The sequence below is a fragment of the Seriola lalandi genome, unplaced genomic scaffold, assembly GCF_002814215.2.
Source record: "Seriola lalandi dorsalis isolate HSWRI2012SDOR001 ecotype SW California unplaced genomic scaffold, Sedor1 jcf7180002054885, whole genome shotgun sequence".
NCBI classification, from domain to species: domain Eukaryota; kingdom Metazoa; phylum Chordata; class Actinopteri; order Carangiformes; family Carangidae; genus Seriola; species Seriola lalandi.
The window spans coordinates 5,190,586-5,213,278 of NW_019525437.1; the positions used below are offsets into that span (position 1 = coordinate 5,190,586).

General features: G+C 40.1%; 1 protein-coding gene across 4 annotated transcripts in view; it reads right to left on the minus strand.

Annotated features, from left to right (window-relative positions):
* The window catches only part of LOC111671722 (carboxyl-terminal PDZ ligand of neuronal nitric oxide synthase protein-like), a 187,875-nt gene that overhangs the window by 45,838 nt on the left and 119,344 nt on the right, over positions 1 to 22,693 (minus strand). For 2 of the 4 annotated variants that reach the window (XM_087180044.1, XM_023428885.2), the window contains exons 8-9: positions 7,389 to 7,442; positions 4,033 to 4,194 (exon numbers count right to left, since the gene is read on the minus strand). In XM_087180044.1, coding sequence (XP_087036170.1) covers positions 4,033 to 4,194; positions 7,389 to 7,442 — 216 coding nt within the window. The remainder of the gene's footprint in view (positions 1 to 4,032; positions 4,195 to 7,388; positions 7,443 to 22,693) is intronic. The other 2 variants (XM_087180045.1, XM_023428886.2) reach the window with 1 other exon arrangement.

A 22,693-nucleotide genomic window follows, 5' to 3' on the forward strand; every position in this document is an offset into this window, starting at 1 on the left:
AAGGCTACAACCGACACGTGCATACCCAGTGTACGTGAATTATCATGTGATATGTGATAGTATGAACAGAGATTTTTTTCTCCATCCGTAAACGGTTGTCTGGACAGAGATTTGTTTACGTTTTAAAAAACGCTGTTGTAAAATGAAAATGTATTAGCCTGAATCAAGCGCAGGACTCTGCCACTAACAATGAAAACTATTATACAGAGACATAATTACAGTATGTAAAGACACCAAATGACTGTTTCATGAAAATACTGAGGTTGATAACAGAGTTAAGATGACTCAACATGCCTGGTGTTGTGCCAAAATGTGTACTCCTTAAAAAAATCTGTTGTTTCCTGGCTGTATGTTTTTGTTTACCACTGCTGTCTGTTGCTGTGTTGGCACTATACAACATTACTATGGGGAAGATGCCCTCAAGCCTAACAACGCTGCAAAATCAGTGGCGAGCTGCTGTTTAAGAAAATGAAATCATAAACAATAGCAATATCTGCTTTTTATATAACTAAGCAGGTCACTTTGTGAAGACTAATTCTCGTCCTTTTATCTTCTGGTGTGAAACTGAGGCAAAGATGCCAGGGAAAGCTGTTGGGGTTTCGTAATAACACATAAATGTACACACACACCTACACATTTTCACACACTGACACACTGGTGTGTCAGCCAGGTGATATCTCTCTTGCCCTGTGTCTCCATCCATTATCAGGGCATTATCAGGGCAGAACTAATCAGCTTATTATTTTCTGCTATTTGACCTTCAGTGGTGGAGTTGCTGTTCTCCCTGATTAGGGCTCGTTAGATGTAGCCTCAGGCAAGTGTACACTTACCTGTGAGAGGGAGTTTGTCTGAGAGACAGATACCATAGATATTCTTTATGTTCACAAACAGACAGAGAGTTTCCTTCTCTCCTGGTAAACACTTGGCTGACCCTATTGAGATTGCCCTCAGCACACTGATATACTCGCTCACTTCTGTGTGTGTGATTGTGCATGTTTTAAAATTATTCACAAGTCAATCTTGGCCAGAAAAAAAGGAAAAATACTGTATGTCTTTATACTCCTGTGTGTCAGTGTATGGACACACAAACACTGTTCAGTGTCCACGTGTGTGAAGCCTAGATAGTTGAGAGAAGTCTCAGTCTACACACTGCAGCTGCTGTAATTTGATTTCATTAAATAAAGTGGCTTTAATTAATTCTGGTTTGATTAAATTCCAATTTGGGTTGATTATGGAAATAAAAAAAATAAAAAAACTAAGCACATTAAAACAATAATGCATGATGTGCGAACAGAGTCAAAAAGTTATTTCAACACAGCAATTTCCATTACAAATCTTTTCATTATGAATTAATATAGATTTTTTTAAATGAATGCATTAATTATTCAGTCAATAAAATTTTAGAAATTTGTAAAAATAAATAAATGAAAAAAGAGTTGACAGAGCCTATTAGAGCTTTCAGACAGAATGTGACAAAGACAACAATACGCTCTGAAACCCATTATTTCCCATGGCTTACGCTTGCACGATGGTTCGGTTTGGTTTGGTGAGCTCATGCACGCAGTCAAACGAACACTTGCGCAGCTAATAGAAATACGGCATCCAGCCTGGCACGAAATGTAAACGATCGCTGTGGAAACTGAACTCCTTCACAAGCCTGAATTCCCGAAGCTCCTCTTTGTACTTGAGGGCACCCACAGCTTCTTCCTTGTTGCTCCCCTTCTACTTCTTCTTCTTCTTCTTTTTCTTCTTCTTCTTCTTCTTAGCGAGGCTAATGCTAAGGCTTGCTTCTTTGCAGGATAAAGACAGGTCTTTGTTACTGGCAATGGGAACACAGTGGGAGCTGAGCCCAACTCGGAGTGATGTGTCCTGCTAAAAGTTTGGAAAACTCTGTCTATGTTCCCCTGAACAGTACGCTGACGAGTGAAGCGCAAATCGTGTTCTGTCTGAAAGCCCAATAAGCCGACGTCTTCAAATCTCATTTGGTCCCATCAACAAAGATATCTTTGATATATAACAGAGAAACTCAACAAATCCTCTCTTTTTAAACAGGAGGACATTTGGCATTTTGCTTGAAAAGGGATGTTAAACATCTCATCTTCATCCGAAAAACTGTATTACTGTTGCAGGCCTGAAGAAGAAGAACTATGCAGCATTTCACAAGAAAAGAATTAGTTCTGTGCAGCAGATTAAGCAGTTTCCTCTTCTTTCCTGTCACATCATTATTCTTGCAACACTTCAGATTTATCTTGTAACCACGGTAGTGTGCCATCCTTCAGATGGAAACCACAGATTTAAATGGTTAATCATTTAGAAAAATTTTAGATGAATTTTCTGTCCATTGCTCAAATAATCATTTAACAGCAGGAATAAACAAAAGCAACAGCAGCACAGAAAGTTAAACTCACAAGAAAAAGAAGCTTAAAGGAAACAAAAAGAAGTCAGTGGAAACTAATTTAGATGCTGTGTGAGAGCGAACAGTTACAGCGTCTCAGACAAGTTAGGGACCACTGGGGAAACCTTGCTAAATGGCAATAGAGCCCAAGGTCAGGAAGAAGCTCCTCTGGACAGCACATACGATTCATATAAAATGTAAGATATAAAATATCCTACATTAGGTTAAAAAAAAAAAAAAAAAAAAAACTCCTTTCATGTGCAAAAAGCATTTTGGACTCATTTAAAAAACAAACTCCAGCGGACGGTGACCTCTGACTTCATCAAGGTATAATTGATGGCACTTATGTCCGGGCACGCTCTATCTGAATGTGTGAGCTGTCAGCTGTAGCAGCAGTCTGCCTAACGTCGTTCAGGTCAGGACAGGGGAACAGCTAAGTTCAGTGTGAGCTGGCAGTTTAATCAGAACCTCCGGCGTCTCTGGAAGCCGTGAGACTTCAGTATTTAACTGTCCGGGACACTTCTGGGTCAGGAGTGTGGGGGAGTGTGCATGAGAAACGGTGTGTGCTGAGCTTTAAAATTGCAGTTTCTAGTCTCGAGGCTTTTTGCGAGCAGGCTGATAAACTCAATTGTGTGTGCGTTTGTGTGTGTGTGTTGATCTGGGCCATAAGCCTGAAGCTATTGCTGTTACCAGTCACTTCTTCATTGCAGCCACTGATTGGTGATTGATGCCAGGTGAGCTCTGTACCACTGCAACTTTACACACCCAGTAAAGCAGCTAGTAGATGTGGCACCCATGGGATGTTTGGGTCCACCCAAGTGTGTCATATTCTGATGGAGACTAGATGAATTTGTTTATTTTTATATTTTTTATCTTTAGATCTTGATTCATCAATCTCTTCATAACATAATATAAATATATTTGTATTTGAGCACAATGTCCGGCTGATTACAGTAATACACATGTTTATGGGTTTTGATGTGAGGGACTTGTATCTATATTGTTGAGCACACTGTAGAAACTAATTTCTACCTTGGGAACCATACAGTCTATTTATCTACCACAACCAGTGCTCACATTATTCTACAAATGTAAATGAGATGAGGGTGAGTCGGGTGTGACGCTGCTGCCATTGCTCTAATTCTCGAAGATGAGCAGCAGTCGTTGAAGTTCCCAAGGCAACAAATACTCAAGGTTAAAGTTCTACTTGTTATGGTAATGACCATTGCACTATGTGCAGGTGTTGGTTGAATTGTAATCTTACTGAGCAAAAAGGAATTTACAAATGATGAAATACGTCTCTTACAAAAGCCATACAGGAAGACGTATAGTTGATAAGTCTGTTTAATACAGTTTTTATAATTTGGCAGTACTCAATTATAGATTGTGTGTGTTGCCTGTGAGTAGTGTGATATTTTAATTACTGCATGTTTCAAAGTTAAACGTTCAAAGTTTACCATGCTCGAGCTGTGGACACCCATCACAGTTGAGTATCCGTCATGGCCAGAGTCGACCTCTTTATACTGATCCTTTAAACCTTTACAAAGTCTTGAACCTTTTTTTGTTGGTTATACATTTAAGATACAACAGTTTCAAATGCACCAATGAGTGTGTTTGTGTGTGCATGAGAAACGCACCTGTGCTACAGCCACTTGCGTCTGCTGCTGTTGCTGCTGGAGCTGCTGCTGGAGCAGTTGGATCTGGTGGTGGACAGACAGGGGGGCACCTGGTGGCAGTGCGCCCGATGCAGGGAGCAGCATCCTGGGGCTGGACATCAGCAGAGAGGCCTCCTCTGAAGCCTGATGCCAGCGACAGAGAGAGAGAGAAATGAAATCAATATAAGGTGGCCCTAAAATGACTAAGACATGCTGACAAAGATTCAAACAGGACAGAAATGAAGCACATTTGAAACTTTATTATCAATTCATGTCACAGCGGAAAAGCTTGCAAATCAACATTTTAGACTATTATATAAACTACAATTACTGCTTCATGGTTGTATGCTGTCACCACTCAGATGGGTTTCAGAATGCATCAGATCAAATTTGAAAGGCTTCCCTAGAAGAGTTCTCAAGATATTGCGTTCACAAGGCCAAAATCATGTTTTGTGAGGTCATCGTGACCATGACCTTTGACCTTTAGCCACCAAAATCGAATCAGAGTCCAGGTGAACAATTGTAACAAATTTGAAAAAATTACATCAAGGTGCTACTGAGATATCGTGAGGGGTAATTACTGTCTTGAAAGAAATAATATAATAATATTGCACAATATCTTTCAACCTTATTTTTAATAATATCCTTTATTATCAAAAGGTTATAAAAGGTATCTACAGAAACTACTATTCAAAACAAGAGTCAGTTTTCAAAACTTGAGTTCACAAAAAGTTACAAGATTCAGGATGCAAATACACAGACAAAAAAACACAGAAAAGAAATCACTAATGAATATATAATCAGAACAAGCAATGGCATCAATAAAATGCTCTAGAGAACAAGACATCATCAAAACAAGAATCTGAATTTGAAATGTAGAATTGCTGATTAGTCGCACTAGTGTGGAATGAGCAGCGCTGAGAATGCAGATCAGCCGCCACTGAAACGCTCCGCTACAACAATAATGAGCTCTGAGACTCAGCTCTCCTTCATCTGATGCCATCACGGATCTAATTGTTTCTGGGCTCTGGTAACCAATGACACATTGTGCATCATTCTACCAGTCATAAATATATATTTAATTTTTTTTGTTATGCAGACATGGTGTATTGATCACTGTGTGGCTAGAAAAAAGCATCAGCACCATTTGGTATTTGAGGACAATGATAAGATCCAAACTAGCAACATCTTAGAGTGGGGGAAAGTGGGGAAGTGCTCCAGTGTGGATAATCAGATGTTATTTCCTTCTACTTCCTGCCATTTGACTTTCCTCCTTAATCCCTCCATCTGATTTGAAAAGAGTGCATGGAGAAAAAATAAAATCACTCATCTAACCTTCCAGCAATGCATCCCTTTGACTGGTGTCCAATCAAACACAACTGGTGATGCAGGATGTGTGATGCGACCTTGGGGTAAAGCGGGAGGTGAACTACCATGTTACGCCCCAGTCCTATCCATAAAGTGGCTGACACAGGTTGGGTGTCATGCCGGACCCATCCACATGAATGATTTCCAGTCCCACAGGTGAGACTGAATGGATTATGGAAATCCGTGTCGGATAATATACCTTCATAGTTATGTTTGGAAGGAGTGAAGATTACGTATTCGTCTTGGAGAGAAGGCTATATTTACATCTTTTCAACATTTGGCTACAATGTGTTGGAGCACACCTTGGGCAAACAGATTCCAACCCATCTCTAATGCATTTCAGATTCATTTACACATAGAATAAATAACTATACTTGACAAAAAGCCAAATAATATATTCAAACATGAATCACATCAAGTAGACAAAAAAGATTTGCCTTAAGTGTAAATTGGTTCAATTCCTCAGCCCATTCCTCGGCCCCCTCCGATGAAAATCTTTAACCTTGTTAACATCCATATGATGTTGTTAATATAATACAAGACATATGTTGAGTGAAATAATCAGTCAGTCAACACCATGACTGAGAGTTTCCACCTTGGAGCTGCAGTGAACCAATGACAATCTCATAAAAACATATTCAGACAGGTTTCATATGTCATAAACGTCAATGTCGTGGGGCTAAACAAATCTGAAACCATGTCAGTTCAGAGAGCTGGAGTTAGCATTAGCACAACTGCTAACACTGTGTCAGCCACTGCCAGTTTCAAGCCAACAAACAGCATAAACAAATAAAAGATGCTAACTATGCTAACTGATATGTCTGCTAGTCTCTGATTCTGTTCTCGACAGACTCCCCATCTGAGTCTGGGTCTGACTGAGGCTCAAACATGTGGCTGAGTCTCTCTGATGTTTCCTCCTCTAACCTTCTTGATGCTCTCTGCTCTTTCACCTGTCCACCTGGAGCAAGCAGGTGGTGGGCGGGGCTCAAGAACTGATCCAGATTTCTCAATTAGGAAGTAACAGTAGATCAACTTGACACCCACTTTTTGATATTTTTCACTTTGTATGTGAGAAAATTATGTTAACCAAAATATTAATCATAGCAGAGGATATACAGAGGATTTACATGGTATAAAACATGTCTGGAGAGGAACTTTCAATCAGAAAAGTGTTGTGAGTGTCCCATGCTGAATGTGAAAGCAAGCAATGTAAATAAATAATGTTTAAGCTGTATGTTGGAATAATTTGTTATTTTGTTACCTTAATTTTTAATGTGATTTAGCACGGCTCAACTGCCTTTTATTATTACAGTGCTACCTAGCAAGTTCCTGTTCCACTGGTAGTTTATAAAAAATGGGGAACACAATTGGCCATACAATCTTAGCTCTACTGGTTCCTGATGTTGTAACCTCCAGCTTGTACCAGTTACAGTAGATCCACAGCAACCGGTTGCTGGACATCAAACAGTCACATTGCTGTCAGATTTGAACAATCAGGCTGCTGACTGAATCCAGACTATGTCACATGTCTAACAGGGCACACAGAGTACTTCAAAGTGACTGCAGTTTTGACGCAGGGAGGGGTCAGCGAACAAAGTCGACACCTGATTAAATTGAACCTGAACCTGCCTTAAGGAATCCATGCCAAAACACTTCACCATCTGTCTCTGTTTAAAACACCTTCTGGTGACACATAGACAATGGTTTGCCCACACACACAGACACACAGTGAGACACATTCTCCATGAGAGGGATGTGTGACTGATCGCCTGTCTGAGGTGGATCTTTTAGGTTAATGAGACGAAATTATCCAAGTTGACAGGTTGTTTGGTGCCATTGCATAATGAATGGCTGTGTGTGTCTGTGTGTGTGTGTGGGCGTGTGTGTGTGTGAGCGTGAAAGAGAAGGAGCAAGGGAAATTTTGTTAGCAGAGATTCAGAAACATCAAAGATCAAATAAAATGGACTCACTTTCTCTTGAAGTGCCTCTTTTGCGGACACCTGAAACGACTGCTCGGCCGCGAACTAAGGGATGTTAAGGCAAAGAGTAGAAGTTCAGTAATCGGAAAAGTGAATAAGATGATTCAGCATTCAGACAAACAGAGAGCAGAAATGGTGACATGTTTGGATTTCAAGCACTGTGGACTCAGGAACTATTCTCAATTAATCAGAAACTGAAAGAGATGACAGACGTAAACAGACAGTCAGCAGCGGGAGAACGAGATAGAATATGGGTGGAAAAGAAGTTCATGAGCAGTCATCTCCAACAGTACGCCATTAAAATATATTTACTTTACTATTACTATGCCATCAATTCTTATAACAATGATGGATTAACCTATTGCCACAGGAAAGACGAAGCAGAATCTTCCACAGTCGGTTGGATATTTCTGGGTAGTGACATAAGCATAAAGACGGAGGAAAAAATTAAAAAGCCGTATTTTGACATTAAACATTGACATTGGGGCGGCTGTGGCTCAGGAGGTAGAGTGGGTCATACACTAATTAGAAGGTCGGTGGTTCAATCCCTGGCTTCTCCGGGTCGCATGTCGAAGGGCAAGATACTGAACCCCACATTGCCCCTGATGGCTGTTCCATCAGTGTATGAGTGTGATGTGTGAATGTGAGTGAATGGGTGAATGTAGCAAGTATTTTAAAGCGCTTTGAGTGGGCAGTAAGACTAGAAAAGTGCTATACAAGTGCAACTGTATTTACCATTTACATAAATGACTGCTTTAAATGTGAAAGTGCCATTAAGGGCCAGGTCATACTAGAAAAGAAGTGGTTCCTATGTCTTGTTATCAGATTGTGTTGGAAATCAAAGGTGTTTACAGCTCTTCAGAACAGCCACAATTGAAGGCAGGGTGAAAAGCTGGGTGACACAGAGAGGAGGGAGACGTGATATTATTTAAATGTGAGGATGACAGCACACACTTTCAGACAGTCTCTTCTGGATGGGATCCAGTGTTGCTTTGGTTGTTTATGTGAAAAGTGACAGAAATACAGAGAGAGAGAAGTTCAAACCCCAACTCCTTTCTCACCTCCACACAACTGACCAATCACGGTGTGAGGAGGGTGTGAATGTCAGAATGTCTATTATCCGACATTGGAAAGGTGTGGTGTGGGGGTAGGGGGGTTGTTGTTGTTGGGCTATTTGACTGTCTGACAAGTAGTTCTTAGAAACTTAGCAACTCTACACAGCTCTTAGCCTGTTTCAGCTCATGGTATTGGAAATTTGATGGCTTAAATTTAATGGCTCTCATCAACTCCATGGACTGTAAATGGACGGATGTAGCCTTTGTGAAGTCACCCACAGGTTTCTGAAGAGTGGTTTTGAAGCTCACTGTGAACTGCTCCACCGTCGCCATCTTGCCAGTGCCTTACTTTGCCCCTAACTCCCGGCTAATCCAAAAATAGGCAAAGAGGAGGGGCGTGTGTGGAGCCGAGACTTTGGTGGATTCCGGTTTGTCGCAAGCATAGACTCACCCACCTGTCACTAAAAGCGACCGTGCCCTCAATAATGCGGAACTCTAAGCATTAATAAAATGTAAACAGGTGCGTTATAGAAACAGTTGTCGTGAAGGAGGAACTTAGCTATAGAGAACAAAACTGTTTTTGTACCAGGTTGTAAACATGTTTATTTCTGCTGTAAAGTTGGACATTTTAACATGGGAGTCGATGGAGATTGACTCACTTTTGGAGCCAGACTCTAGTGGTCATTGGAGGAACTGCAGTTTTTGTCACTTTCAAGTTGGCTTCATTTTTCAGCCCTAGATGTTGCTGCCTGATCAACCCTCCTATATGACATTGTAGACAGCTGTTTTCAGCCAAAAAACTCAAGCAGAGTCTGCACTACCTGCCATTTTAATTCACAATTTGGAGAAGTGGGTGGAAGTTCAGAAGTCTGAAATTGTGCAGTTGAATGCAAGGACCAACAACAATGAAAAGGGGACTTGCATTTGTAACTCTGTGTCTGCTTGACGTATAAGTAGACAACTCTTTGCTAACATGCTATCAATAAGAGCTAAGTGAGTTTAGGACTTAAGGATTCAAGTGTATCAAGACCTCATTTCTGTGATTTTGCTGTGGAATATTTCTGCCCCCTGGTGATCACAAATCCCATAATGCAGCTTTAACAGCACATTAAAGAAGCAGCCAAAACATATAAAGAGGCAATGAAAAGGCAAATCAGCTGTGAACGTTTTCTCCTTCTGGCCAAAACAGAATTCTCCTGCTGAAAAATGTCACCTTGTTTTGACCTGCAATTACAGCGTCCCCTTGAGCCAATATTTGTAATTTCAAAAATGCCACGGCACAGTAAGCCCGAACAGCTATGAAGATTGGGCGGGCAAATTATTCCTAGCTGCCGAAACCTGGGGTGCCTCCTCAAAAATGGCTGCATAAGCTAGGAGTGGTTATGGCAAATTAAAAAAAAAAAAAAAATGTTGTGAAAGATGCATAATAGGACACTTATTGGATGAAGATTATTGAGAAAACAAAACACATTTGTAATCGTATTGTGTACAGGCACCGGGAAACAAAAAATTAATTCATAAAAATGCTGCAGTGGCGAAAGGATCCATCATCTTTCAAAGGTGGTTAACTCAGAGTTGTCATGTGGGACGCATAAATAAGTAAAGGAACGTAGATGATGGAGGGATGGATGAAAATGATCCACAGCAGTCAGTTCTCGTTTTTAGAGACAAAAACTGAGACAAGTGATGAATCCATCATGAATGCTTATATACAACTAGTGCTGTTTCTCAATTCGTGTACTTCCATACACTTGCTATTTTGAGTGTGTTCTCATTGACAAGTATGGCAACATGCAGCAGTAACACCCAGGTGCATTCAAAACATGGATGGACATTTCTCATCCTCAACATTCGCCATCTTGGCTTGCGGAAGGAGAGGGATCACTGATGTATTTTCAAACTTGTGAAAACGGCGGCAGAAGAAGGACACATCGTCGGCACGATGGCTGCCTAATTTCCACATCGCAGAACACGGGATGGTCACATAGGAAAGCAGAATGTTCATTTTGAAGTAAGGTGAGCGAAACAGCCGGCAGGTGGGCGTCCATTGCTGTCACCTGTTGCGATTGTCATTTCCGGTGAGTGCACAACAGCAGCAACTACACTTCCCTGTTGAAATTCACTCACTACACCAGCGAGTGTACATGAAGTATATGATTTGAGACACAGCATTTATCTACACACTCAGTCAAGCCCACATCCAAACACAAATGCAGTCTTTCTGAGTTTGCTGACTGAGTTTGCTGCATGTTCAAACATTGTTTTAGCCTCTCTGCACTGTGTTTACTGTACAGAATGAGAAACAACAATCCACCTCTGTATACTCAATCCTGTTTAGCTGTTTAACACAGTTAAAGCCAATTACAGAAGACAGTTTGAATATTCTCCTCTACTAAGTGGGGGGAATAAAGAGGAGGGAGAAAAGCAGTCCTCATGATAACTGCTCAAGTCTGGTCTGCCTGAGGGAAACTCAGCTATTACCATCAAATTCCCACCCATACACATGCTAATACAGGTTGTTAGCAAGCAGCTGGAAACTGCCTTTATCTTTTGCCTCGTTAAAGAATGTAAAAGAAATGAAAAGGGAAAATGAGACAGAATTGAAACTAAAGATAGATGACACGAGATAAAGGAAGTCTTTATTTCTCATTCTCCAGCTGTGATTACACTAGTTGCTCTCTGTCTGTCAAACAGACTGTCCCCTCCCACACACACAGACAATAAAACACTAAAAGGTTAGACAGGATCTGGCATCCTTCACTGCAGACAGCGTCAGCTACAGATTTCCAACTTTATCTGGAGCTCTTGAGAAAGAAGCCTGCGAGATCGGCCTACTGTGGCTTCGGATCATACCATCAACTCTAACCATCATTATATGGCAGTAGTTTAAGGCTATGTTCACACTGATATGCTCTCGTTCAGATGGTCGTTTTAGCTCAGTATAAGAAATAATCGCATCTGAAATCTGCGTACACTGAACATATGTGTGCCAAATGTTCAATCTCAGTCATTTGGTAAACTGAGCCATGAACAGGTGGTAACCAAATAATTTCTACTTACTAAAAAGCTTTGTTACTACTTTCTACAAGTGGTGTATATATAGGACGCAACTGTACAGTCACGGACTAGAATTGATTTAGTGACTTTGTGAACTCATGCAGTTTTCCACATATTGTTTTGACAAAATCCGACAACAGGTCTGAAAGCTTAGTCAGAGCCACAGTTATATCTTCTACTTAAGCAAAATCCAAGAGCTGTGCCCTTTAAAGCACAAAAGGTGCAGTGGCTGCAGTTCATTCTGGTCTCTTGAGGATATTATTAGTGGTAATCTTGTCATCGGGTTAGTGCATTATCTGTTGCTGTATTGCTGTCTCTTTTGAAAATGTCTCTGTTTACACTCAATCAAAGAAACTGGCATATCATAAACCGGCAGTTAGACAATCGGGATTTTAGCAGCAGCAGAGCAGCAGCTTAGAAGTTTGTTTGTTTTTTCTGCCTCTACTCCGATAAGGGAGTGAAGGGTGACATTTAGCAAAGGGCCCACAGGTTGGACTCGAACCCAGGCCGCTGCGGTAAGGACTAAGCCTTCACGGTGAGGGCTTTACCAGGTGAGCCATCGGGACACCCCTTAACAGTTCACATGTAGTCTCAATGGGCCATGTTTCAGTCACTATTTCATATTTCACATATACATACTTATTACATAATGCATACTTTATTTCATACTCTCATTGTCTAACAACAGAAACAGAAAAACGTAAATGAGAACAGCTTTATTGAGTATTCAGCTGTATTAAAATACTGTATATGTTAGTACAGAGAGGAGGAGAGAAGCAAACTGATAAAGAGCTGAAACTGGCTGACACACAGAAGAATGCAAATCTGATGTGATGTCATGAATATGCCAATTAACACATTAGAAAGGCTTTACACTTTGTTCGGTTTCTTGTAGTTCGTTTTCAGCTGGCGACTCATAGGAAAACATTCCCATGTGCAAGGTACTGAAAAATCAAATCATCAGACTGCGCGGCTAACAAGAGAAACAATCCCAGCAGTGAAATACTGAGTCTGGTCTCTCCTTTATAAATGGGTCAACAGATAGGCTGTATTTTTATTGCCTGCTTGTGTGAAGAGTATTGAAAAGATAAATCTCTGTCCTGTGAGGCAGCTGAGGACGCAGCCAGGGAAACAGGCCAAGTGTGAGTGTGAGTCCCTGCGACACAGAGGTCACAAGTTTAAAGCTAAGGAGATGTGGGTTTTGGGTGGCTTTTACATCAAATTTAAATCACTTGGGGACAAAAAGAAAAGCATACAGTTTGCATTTTCATTATGGTTTATTAGATACTAGCCAACATTTTGGCATTAAGACTTGAAAAGACTTCCTGTCCAGGGTTCTTTGCAGAATTAGCTTCTATTTTTCTATGTTGATCATTTCCAAATATTCTGATTGCCAACTGCTTTGTGACAAATAAATAACCGAACAATATACACAGCTCTATCTCTGCGTTTGCTGTCAATCTCACCTGCCACCTCTGCCCTAGCTGGCTCTCCTACAGCATGTTGGCTGCTGTCCTCCTCCTCCTCCTCCTCCTCCTCTCCTACATCTCCCTCTTCATCAGCTACAGCTCTCCCCTCCTGACCCTCTCTCTGGCTGCTTCAGCTGCCACAGCAGAACTGGCCGAAGCCTGGATATACTGGAAACAAATTAATTTGATATCTAATCACACTGGTCCGCCTGTTCAGCTTTCGCACGTGTGTTTTCTTAGGTTTTTCTAGGTACTCTGTTTGCTAATAGCTCTGGTCCAGGATAAGTCCTTTTGAGTCTTACAATATTTTACAATATTCATGTTGATTGAGGGAGCAAACAGAGCCCCAGAGTTAAAAAACTTGATCATACTTGGACAAGCTGCCGTTGTTAATGTGGTTGAGAGAGAGAGAGAGAGAGAGAGAGAGATGTCCTGCCATATCTGCTCTATTTGCTGTTACAACTGAACTGCTTCCATGTTCAGATCTAATGAACATATTGTAATGGCTTACGACTGGAAATGATTGTCAAATTACATCATTGTATGTGGATGACATTTGATTTTATTTATATGATGAATTCAATTCCATTTTTGCCGTATATTTCAGAGATCTTTGGTTGACATGGGGACTTGTATTGATGATAGTCAGAAATAATGTACAGTGACAAACCTGATGATGGAGAAAAAAAAATCAGGTTTAAAGTTCAATTTGTCTAATGTTGTTTGTCTACTGAATCTGAGGATACTTACAACTTGAACTGCCTTTACATCTGCCTTTATAATCCAAGAAGATGTCTTCATCAGAGCCAATAATAGAGAAATTTGTTCCAAAACCTTACAATAAGTCTGACAATGCTTATTTTTAAAAGAATATTAAATCTTGCATTAACATTTTTTGGATTAATGGCAAAGTAAGAAGCAAATGGGGTTTTTTGCTAATATTTTGGGTCCTGTAACTTTATTATTTTGTTTTAGATATGTTTTAGATACTGTGTGTATCTTTTTATTAAAGTCAGTGTAATCCTGACATGATATGCTTGAACTTTAGGCACATTAGTTCCTTCTTTGGTATTCTTTCTCCAGTCCTAGCTCATATTCAGCTTCTGTGATTTGAGTGAAACTTCAAAAACGTATTGATTGCATTTTAGGGAAGGTGTCCCATGTCTAACTCGTTGTTAATCCTCCTGGCTCTGCCGCCTCTCTACTCTACATCGATGGCTGCATGTTTTGTATGGACACATTTCATTTCCAAGTCACACAGACAGGAAAAAAGGTGATTTCTACACCTCCTCTCTCCTACCTACACAAATCTTAATGTCATCATCGCACCGTTGTCCCAAGGACAAGTAAATACTCTTATGTGTGAAAAAAAAAAAAATTCATGGTGGTTGCAGTCTCCATGGATAAAAGCTTTCGGAGCGAGGAACAGACATTCCTACTTTGGTGCTAAAACCCTGTACTGCACCGTAGGGGGTGTGTTTTATAGTAATGCATTAAATCCCTTGAGTCTCATATGGAAAATACCGTCAGCTGTTTGCATACCAACTGCTCAAATATTAGCACCATTCATAATAATCAAATTCAATAAATTGCTTATAGAAAAGGGACACAAAATTAAGCAACACAAAACAAACTCACAAAAACAACTGACAAAAAATGAGTTATGAGAACAATTAGTAAAAGCATCTATTAAAGCAGCACTTGGGAATTTTGGTGAGAAGCAATTTAGATAAGACAAGTTAATACCAGGATCATCATCATGTCAAGTTTCTGTAAGAGAATTACTACTTCTCTTCACTTGTAAGTGAATATTAAAAACATGCACTGAACAAACATTTTACTGATCAATTTGAAAATATTGATTAGACTGGATCATTCCGAACAAATAACACACTGCTAATTTCACTGTTATTTATAGTAGGGCTCAAAGTGTAAAGTTTGCATAAAATCAGGGTGTTGGATGATGGACCAATAAATAACCACCACACTTGGGCAGCATGCAAACACCAGATGTCTCTGAGTCTTTTGTGTCTGTCAGGTTCACCTGAAGGTGTTGGCTCAAAAACATCATCTGAACCTCAGTATTAAAGGTCCCATATAGTATAAAGTGAGATTTCTATGTGTTGCTTGATTATAAAGCAGGTCTAGGTTCTATATTAATACTGTGAAAGTATCAAAGCGCTCAGTCCACAGAGAAATGCACACAGCCTGTATTCAGTAACTGAGCCTTAAAACCAGCCAACAGGACTTCTGTAACTTTGTGATGTCACAACAAAGCAGTCACCGCTCTCAGCCATGCCCCAAGAAAAGTTTAAAATATGGGACCTTTAAGTTTCTAGGGATGAAGAGAAGCTGCCAAAGCTTCCTATATCAGTAGATCCACTCTGACACTCCTCTGCACTGATATTATACTAAACACAGCACAATGTAGAAAACATAGGAAAGGAAATTTTGAGATGCAGGTTCTATTTGTTTTAAAGCAGACATTCTGCTGTTCTCATTTAAACTGCTTTAATGATTTTACTGTATTTTAATTATACAGTATGACTTGCAGTAGTAATATAAAGGCCAAAGTAAACAAAAAAATTCCATACATTATTGTATTTTCTAATATTTTTCATCAAGTTTCCTGGAAAGAACTGTTATTTGGTACAAATCATGAGGAGCATACGACTGTCCTTAAAAGAAAAGCTCAATTTAAACCAGAATGAATGTTAATTCAGTATTTGCCCATTAATAGAAAATGTATTATTCATATATGTTTGTTTGTATTTCAAATTTCACATTTGGACATGCTACATTAGAAATGTACCAACTAATCATCATCTCTAGTTCTCATTCTGATTACACAGTTCCTTTGAGGAAATGTCTTTTATTTATTTATTTGGAAATTACGAATCTGTAAATAAAGTGTTATCAAAAAAACAATTACTGGATTGGGTTGAGCAGACACCCAAAACTGAAGAGTCAGATATAGATCAGAACATCCCTTATTTGAACTGAGATCTGTGACTTTCTTGCTAACTATCACTTCAAACAGAGGCTCTGGACTGGTGGCCCCCCTGACCCTTTGGGCCCCTAAGCCTGTGCCCATTAGGCCCATTCAGTAATCATCCACATAAGGCTGTGTTTGTAATTTCAGGTCTGGATCAACTGAGGCAAACTAATGATGGGATGAGAGAGAGAAAAAAAAGAGAGCAGGAGTTCTGTCAGCGGAGCGCTGCCTGTAGCACTACACTCAGAGATCAGAGTGTTTACACCTGCCTGACAGCATCTGAAAGTGGGCCAGAGGCAAAAACCTCTATCAAAGCATTTGTTGTACAGCCTCACTTTAAAGCACACAAGCCTGTGCGAAGGCACAAACACACTCCACGTCTCTAATTCACACAAAGGAAATAACACCTCTCACTTAAACTGTTGCACTGATCTCCAGTTTTTGAATAGCAACTTATAAACACAGGGCTTTGAAATCATGTTGACATTTTGTTTCATGCGGAGTCTGATCTTTTTTCTTTCTTTTTCTTTTGTTATGCACAACACTCTACACACTCAACATGCTTTTTATTGAAGCACTGATGACCACCTGCCTGCACAAAACACAGCGCAGCCTCTTGAAGTGTGTAAAATGTATTTATCTCCAAATTTTGTCTTTCCAATTTGTATTGTATTTAATTCAAGCCCTTTAAAAGTCAAAGTCCTGACTCGACCCTGTGGACACAAAGCCCAAGGTAGGATTGATGCGTGCTCTCCCTGAGTCCTCTGGGAGCGTTTGAACGCAGGGCGCCAAGAGATTTGTCAGTCTAACGGGAGCTGACAGGAGGAGAATGAACTTTAACACTCGCAGGCTGCTTTCCCTTTCATGGGCTTCCAGAGAAACCCTGTAGTGCATCAAATCCCTCTGCTAGCGAACATACACGCACATAAAAATGCATACACACGGGCACACACATCTTATTCAGTGTTACCACCCCCTCCCCCCACTTGTCCCTGCACATTCCCATTTAATCTGTCAAACTGTTAAGAGTGACAAATCTGTCAAAGGAGGAAAATTGAAGAGAGCACATACAGTATATGTACGCACAAAAGCAGCCACACACAAATACACACACTTCCTCCAATGACCTGAGAATAGAGGTCATTGCTGGGAGCTCGTTGTTTCAGTGATTTCACGCCATGTTGCTTTCAATCAGGGGCTGTAATGAAAGGTTTCATAACTCTACATTAATGGGTCCCAGAGACTGTTAAACAGCTGAATAGCTTTGGTTTTTGTAACTCCTAGTCGGGACACAGAATGTGTCCCAGAGTCCTGCTCTGGTGAGTTCTCGGTGACGCGAGTGAACAGGTTTGTTTTGGCGAGTCTGGAGCCTGAGGTGACATATCACTCTCACTGGGGTCTTGATGAAAAGTTGAAGAAACTCTGGCCAGGGGTGTTGCCTAGCAGCTGATCTGGTTAATTATTTAGCATTAATTTAGACTGCCTAAGGAAATACATAATTACCCAGAGTTAACTACAGATCAGGGCTCTTTCCTGTAGAGGGGGGGCTTTTGACAGTTTTAGTGGCAAGGTGAAAAACAAAAAACTTTTCTTTGAATCAGGTTTTGTGCAATAAGCATCAATAATTCAGAAACTCAGCTCAGCAGCAGAAACAGAACAAGACATTTTCTTAGTCGTGTTGGCAGATTTGCCCTCTGAGATAATTTTGACAAATGCTGCAACTTTAAGGCCACAGCTTCTGTCTCAAAAGCGCTCGGTGATGAATGTTGGTGCAATGATATTTTTTATTTTTTTGGATAAGAAAGGTTGCAGCCTTGTCGTGTGACTCCATCAGATGTGGCTGATTTCCCGATATTTTTATTCTGTAGCTGTAGAAACTACACCAGCTTCATGTGTTGTTTGGTTTTAACGCTGCAGTAAGTTTAAAAAATCATGACATTTCTAAAAGCATATATGACACTTGTTCCTTCAAATGGGATGGTGTAAAGAAAAACTCCAGAGAGAAGCTCAAATGCACCTCCACACACCTGGACAATGACTGTATAAAGTGGGTTTTTGTTGTCTTTTATAAAATGGTACAAAAATAGTTGGATTCGGCCCCCCCTGATCCCACTCTCCTACAAAGGTTATCATATACTGTTGGCACTCTGATTGAAACATACTGTGAACTTTAGGGCACTAAAACGAAAGATTGTGGATATGGTGAAATCGATGACTTTCATGACCCTAACCACGCTGCAGATTGTCTCAGTCCTGGAAGTTAACAGAAAAGCTACAGGAAGCGTCGATGTGCCACACCTTGACAGAGGTGGGCTGGTTAACCAGACGTACATTTGCAAGACCAACCAGTTAGTCCTCAGGAGGGGTGGACAGTAACAGAGTACAATAACTCAAGTGCTGTACTTGAGTTTCTCTTTTCTCTTTTTTTTGGAAACTCTTAGGCTTTTACTCCACTACACTTGAAATACAAATATTGTACTTTTGAGTCCACTACATTTCTATGAAGTAAACTTACTTTGAAGCAGAGCTTTTAGTCTGTGGAATTATTTATTTTTTTATTTTGAAAATGCCATAGACCGCACACCGAGAAAAATCAATCACAGCCAACTCCTCCACTGTCAGTCATGTTTGAACAGTTGAGTTTGAACCTGGCAGTGTCCTAACGATGGCTGGGATAGATTAAAAAAATGAAGCAGAAGATTCTTCATCAGAGCATTGTGGCCTTATTTCAAGGTCGTGTTTGAAATTTTAGAAGCAAAAATGGTTTTCATTTAAAATGTTTGCTGTGTTTACCACAACCAAACTCTATCACTGCCTTCAGCAATTCACCATCCAACTAGAGAAAGCACGTCAAGGTTTGTAATTTTTTTAAAATTCCAGATAAACTTTTAAACAGACAGCTTGTAGTAGTTCGCGCCACTTTTTCTTTTTGTTGATTCAGTTGTGTTTTTCTACAGGCTTTTATTCTACAGTTTCTACAGTAAGTCAGTTCATTCAGTAGCTTGTTTCAGAGTCATTAGGTTCTGTAAATCAAGTGTGGAACAATACAATTATGTGTTGACATAAAAAAATAATTTTAAATAAGTATTTTTAAAAATCAAATACTCCAGTACTTTAATACAAATACAAATTTGACTGAATAGCTTTCCCTTGTGCCATTATGTTTCATCACAAGACTTTCAAACTGTATTTTTCTTTTTTTATGGATGATGACCTCCGTTAAAGTGCAGTGCACAGCCACTGCCCAGAGCCTTTCTACAGGAGTGTCTGGGACTGTCTCATCCTCTGTGTGGGAGACATGCTTCACGTCAATTTTGACTTCTCCTATATTTAACCAAAATCACAATCTTTCCCTGCATAAAATTAAACATGTTAATCACACTATAGTCGCCAGGAGCAGATATAATGAGAAAACTAATCAAATATGTTTTACAGATATGTTTATGTTTATATGAGTCCAATAATGTTTCTGAGATTCAGGGGATGAAAACATTTAGGAGACAATATTGCATCTTGAAACTATGAAAAGCAATAATTTCTCTAAATTGTTTTGAAACTATAAACAATATTTTCCCCTTAACAACGCAGTGAGGATGGAGCACATGGAGCCGGTCCAGGTGCTCTCCCTCAGCAGAGCCCGGCAGGGGGAAGTGATAAAAAAATAAAAAACATAATAAAATGATTATAATGCAACATTGCTGCCAACTCAATGCAGAGCTGAAGTTCTGGAGCCAAAGAGTAATGTAATAAACATCAACCACCGCCACCCCCCCCACCCCCCATCTGCCCTCATCATGCAGTGTCTTCCTCCTGCTGCTGCCTCCATCAAAAACACAATTACACCGCTGCATACTGCTGGAAATCCCGGCTACTACACCGCTCTGCCAGCTGAGCCACACAGCTACCGGCGCTCACACACCTCTGGTTATAGATAGACTGCTGGTGGCGAGTTTCCACAGGCCAGAGAGCAGACGGTCTGACCGAGCTGTATCATATCTCTAACACTATGAGGCCGCACAAACACAAACACGTGAGCTGGATGACTGGCTTAGTAGTCTTGGTGCTCAGCTGCCAACATGCAGCCGACAGCCTCGGAATAGAAACATGATAGTGGCAGACAGAGAGCTATTTCTACACCTGGTGTTAATTTGATTTTACTGCTGGTTAATACAGGCATGTGTGTTCAAATCAAAGTCAGAGACATTTTTCATTTGAGGCCTAAAGGAAAGACATTAAACTAGAAAATCTTGTGTAAACTTGGATTTCCAGTGTTACACTCCTGGGTCAGGCTGGCAGGAGGGGAATGAGCAGATTTCTGATTTCTTGCCAGGTTTTCAAACCTTAACCTGAGCTGACTCCAGATTTTGATGCATTTTATAACCGAATCTGTGTGGAGCTTTTTCCTTGACTTCTTGTCTCTAACTCTAACATTAATACACAAACATCTGTTTGCCTTAATTATGCCAAAAAATTCAATGGCATTTGAAGGCCCCATATCATATAAAGGTCAATGTCCATGTCCTCTTTGAATTTAAAGCCGCTCTAGGTTCTATATAGAGATGAAACAGTTACCGGTTTCACACTATACAACGGTATAAATGGCAGACGCTTAGTATTACCGTTTTAGTATTTACCTGGTTTAACAGCACCGGGCCCTACAGGTGATAGGTGCGTCTACAGTGTCTGTGCTCTGAAAGATGTCACAGAACTGAAAAAAAAAAAATCTAGTTCTATATTAATACTGTGAACGTATATCAAAGCGCTCAGTCCACAGATAAATGCACACAGCCTGTATTCAGAGACTGGGCCTTAGAACAAACCGTCGGGACTTCTGGAACTCTGTGATGTAACAACAATGCAGTCACCGCTCTCAGCCATGCCCAAAGTCCCGCCCACCTGGACCCACCATCCAACCTTGCAGGATTTGGTTTCTCTGAGTGTTTACCTGAAATCTGCTTTATTTTTATTTGACCACTTAGAAAACAGTCAGCAACCTGTTGTTACTAGAGCTCCAATGAGAAGCCTGAGAGAGGAGATGTAAAACTACATTGAGATGGTTTTTGGTTCTTAAAACCACAAATATATCTTCTTATTGACCAACACTTCAAATTAAACACAGGAGGAAGGTGGAAGATATGGGACCTTTAACCTTCAGGTAATTTTTTGTGATATTCTTTCTTTGTTTGCTTGTTGTGTGTTTTTTTTTTGGCCGTGTCTGCCTTTATCACAGAGCTGACAGCAAAGACAGTATAGACAGAGAGAGCAGACAGATTCTTTGCTGGATGTGAAGCAGGTATGTCATTGTTCATGGTGAGCACCTCAACCACTTTCAAAGCAGTCAATCCCCCTAAAGCACCTGCAGTAAATCTTCTCTTCACAAATGAAGTGAAAAGCCTCTCTAGAAAAATGTTGGTATATCCTTCCTAGCCTAGTGTCTACCTTTTAGCAAGAGGTCAGGTAGTTAGTTAGTTGAAGGATCCAAGATCATGATAAATGTTTTTCTTGGACTAAAACTGTGTATTGACACATGGTGTCAGAGAGAGAGTATTTCTATTGTCCCTCTTGGTGCTTCTGGAAGTAACTGAAATCATTTCTTTCTTACAAGTAACCATAGCTCATTATGTCTCCTAATATTCCAGGTGTTTGTACTAAATGGTTGGAAGAGAAAAGTACTCTATTCCACTGTGTGTGGGAGTGTCCAAATATGATGATTAAGAGATGTTTGATACTAAAGTCCCCTTTAAATGTCAAAATCTGTGGTCTTGGAATATATCCAAAGGACTTTCTACAAACATTAAAACAAATTAAACTTCTAGACTTTGGACCTCTTCACTCCAGAAGAGCCATTGCACTATGTTGGAAGAGTGTGGATGCTCCATCAATGAGAATGTGGACAAAGGAGCTTTAAGACTGTGTTGGTCTGAAAAGACTAGATTACATTGTTAAGAGAAAGTGGAAAGACTTTCTTCAACTCTGGGAACCATACATGAATATATATGGCTATATATGGAAAAGTAGGCCTTACCTGAAAGGAAATTGTGAACAATTACAGGGAGATATTTTTGTTTTAGTTGTGTTATCTGATATTAGTGCAAGTTGAGTGTGAGTGTATGTGGATGTGTGAGTATGTGTAATGTAGGTATTTTTGATCCCAAATTTTTGTATTGTTGCTGTCTGTTGCAATCTGTTAATGAAATGATAATAAATATATAGTGGAAATAACAGTTTAAAAACACAGATTATAAAACATGTAATATATAATTAAGTACAAATATTAAATGTGTAAATTAAGGCAGTGGAGAATAGAGCAGTTTTTAGCTTCTTTTTAAAGCCAGTTACAGTTTGCATGGATGTGATATCCACTGGGAGCTGGTTCCAGCAGTGGGCAGCAGAGTGGATGAGTGCTATTTCTGTTTTAAGTTTTAACTCTAGGCACCACTAGCTGACCAGCTCCTGCAGATCTGAGAGACATATTGGTGGAAAGGAACTGGTGGAAAAGAACAAGGAAAGGTGCAACACACATTTACCCTTTTCTGTGAGAGCTTGCAGTTTTGTCCAGGCCTTGAAATACTGTGGGCGCTTTGGAGAGATGATGCTTTGAAATCTTGCACTTTTTCTTAATAAAGTAATCCACGTCGGGACCAGAGATACCAGCTTGGGGCAAATTAACCTTTACCTCAGGAAAGCCAGCCTGCAAAAGCCATAGCAACATTTTTCTTT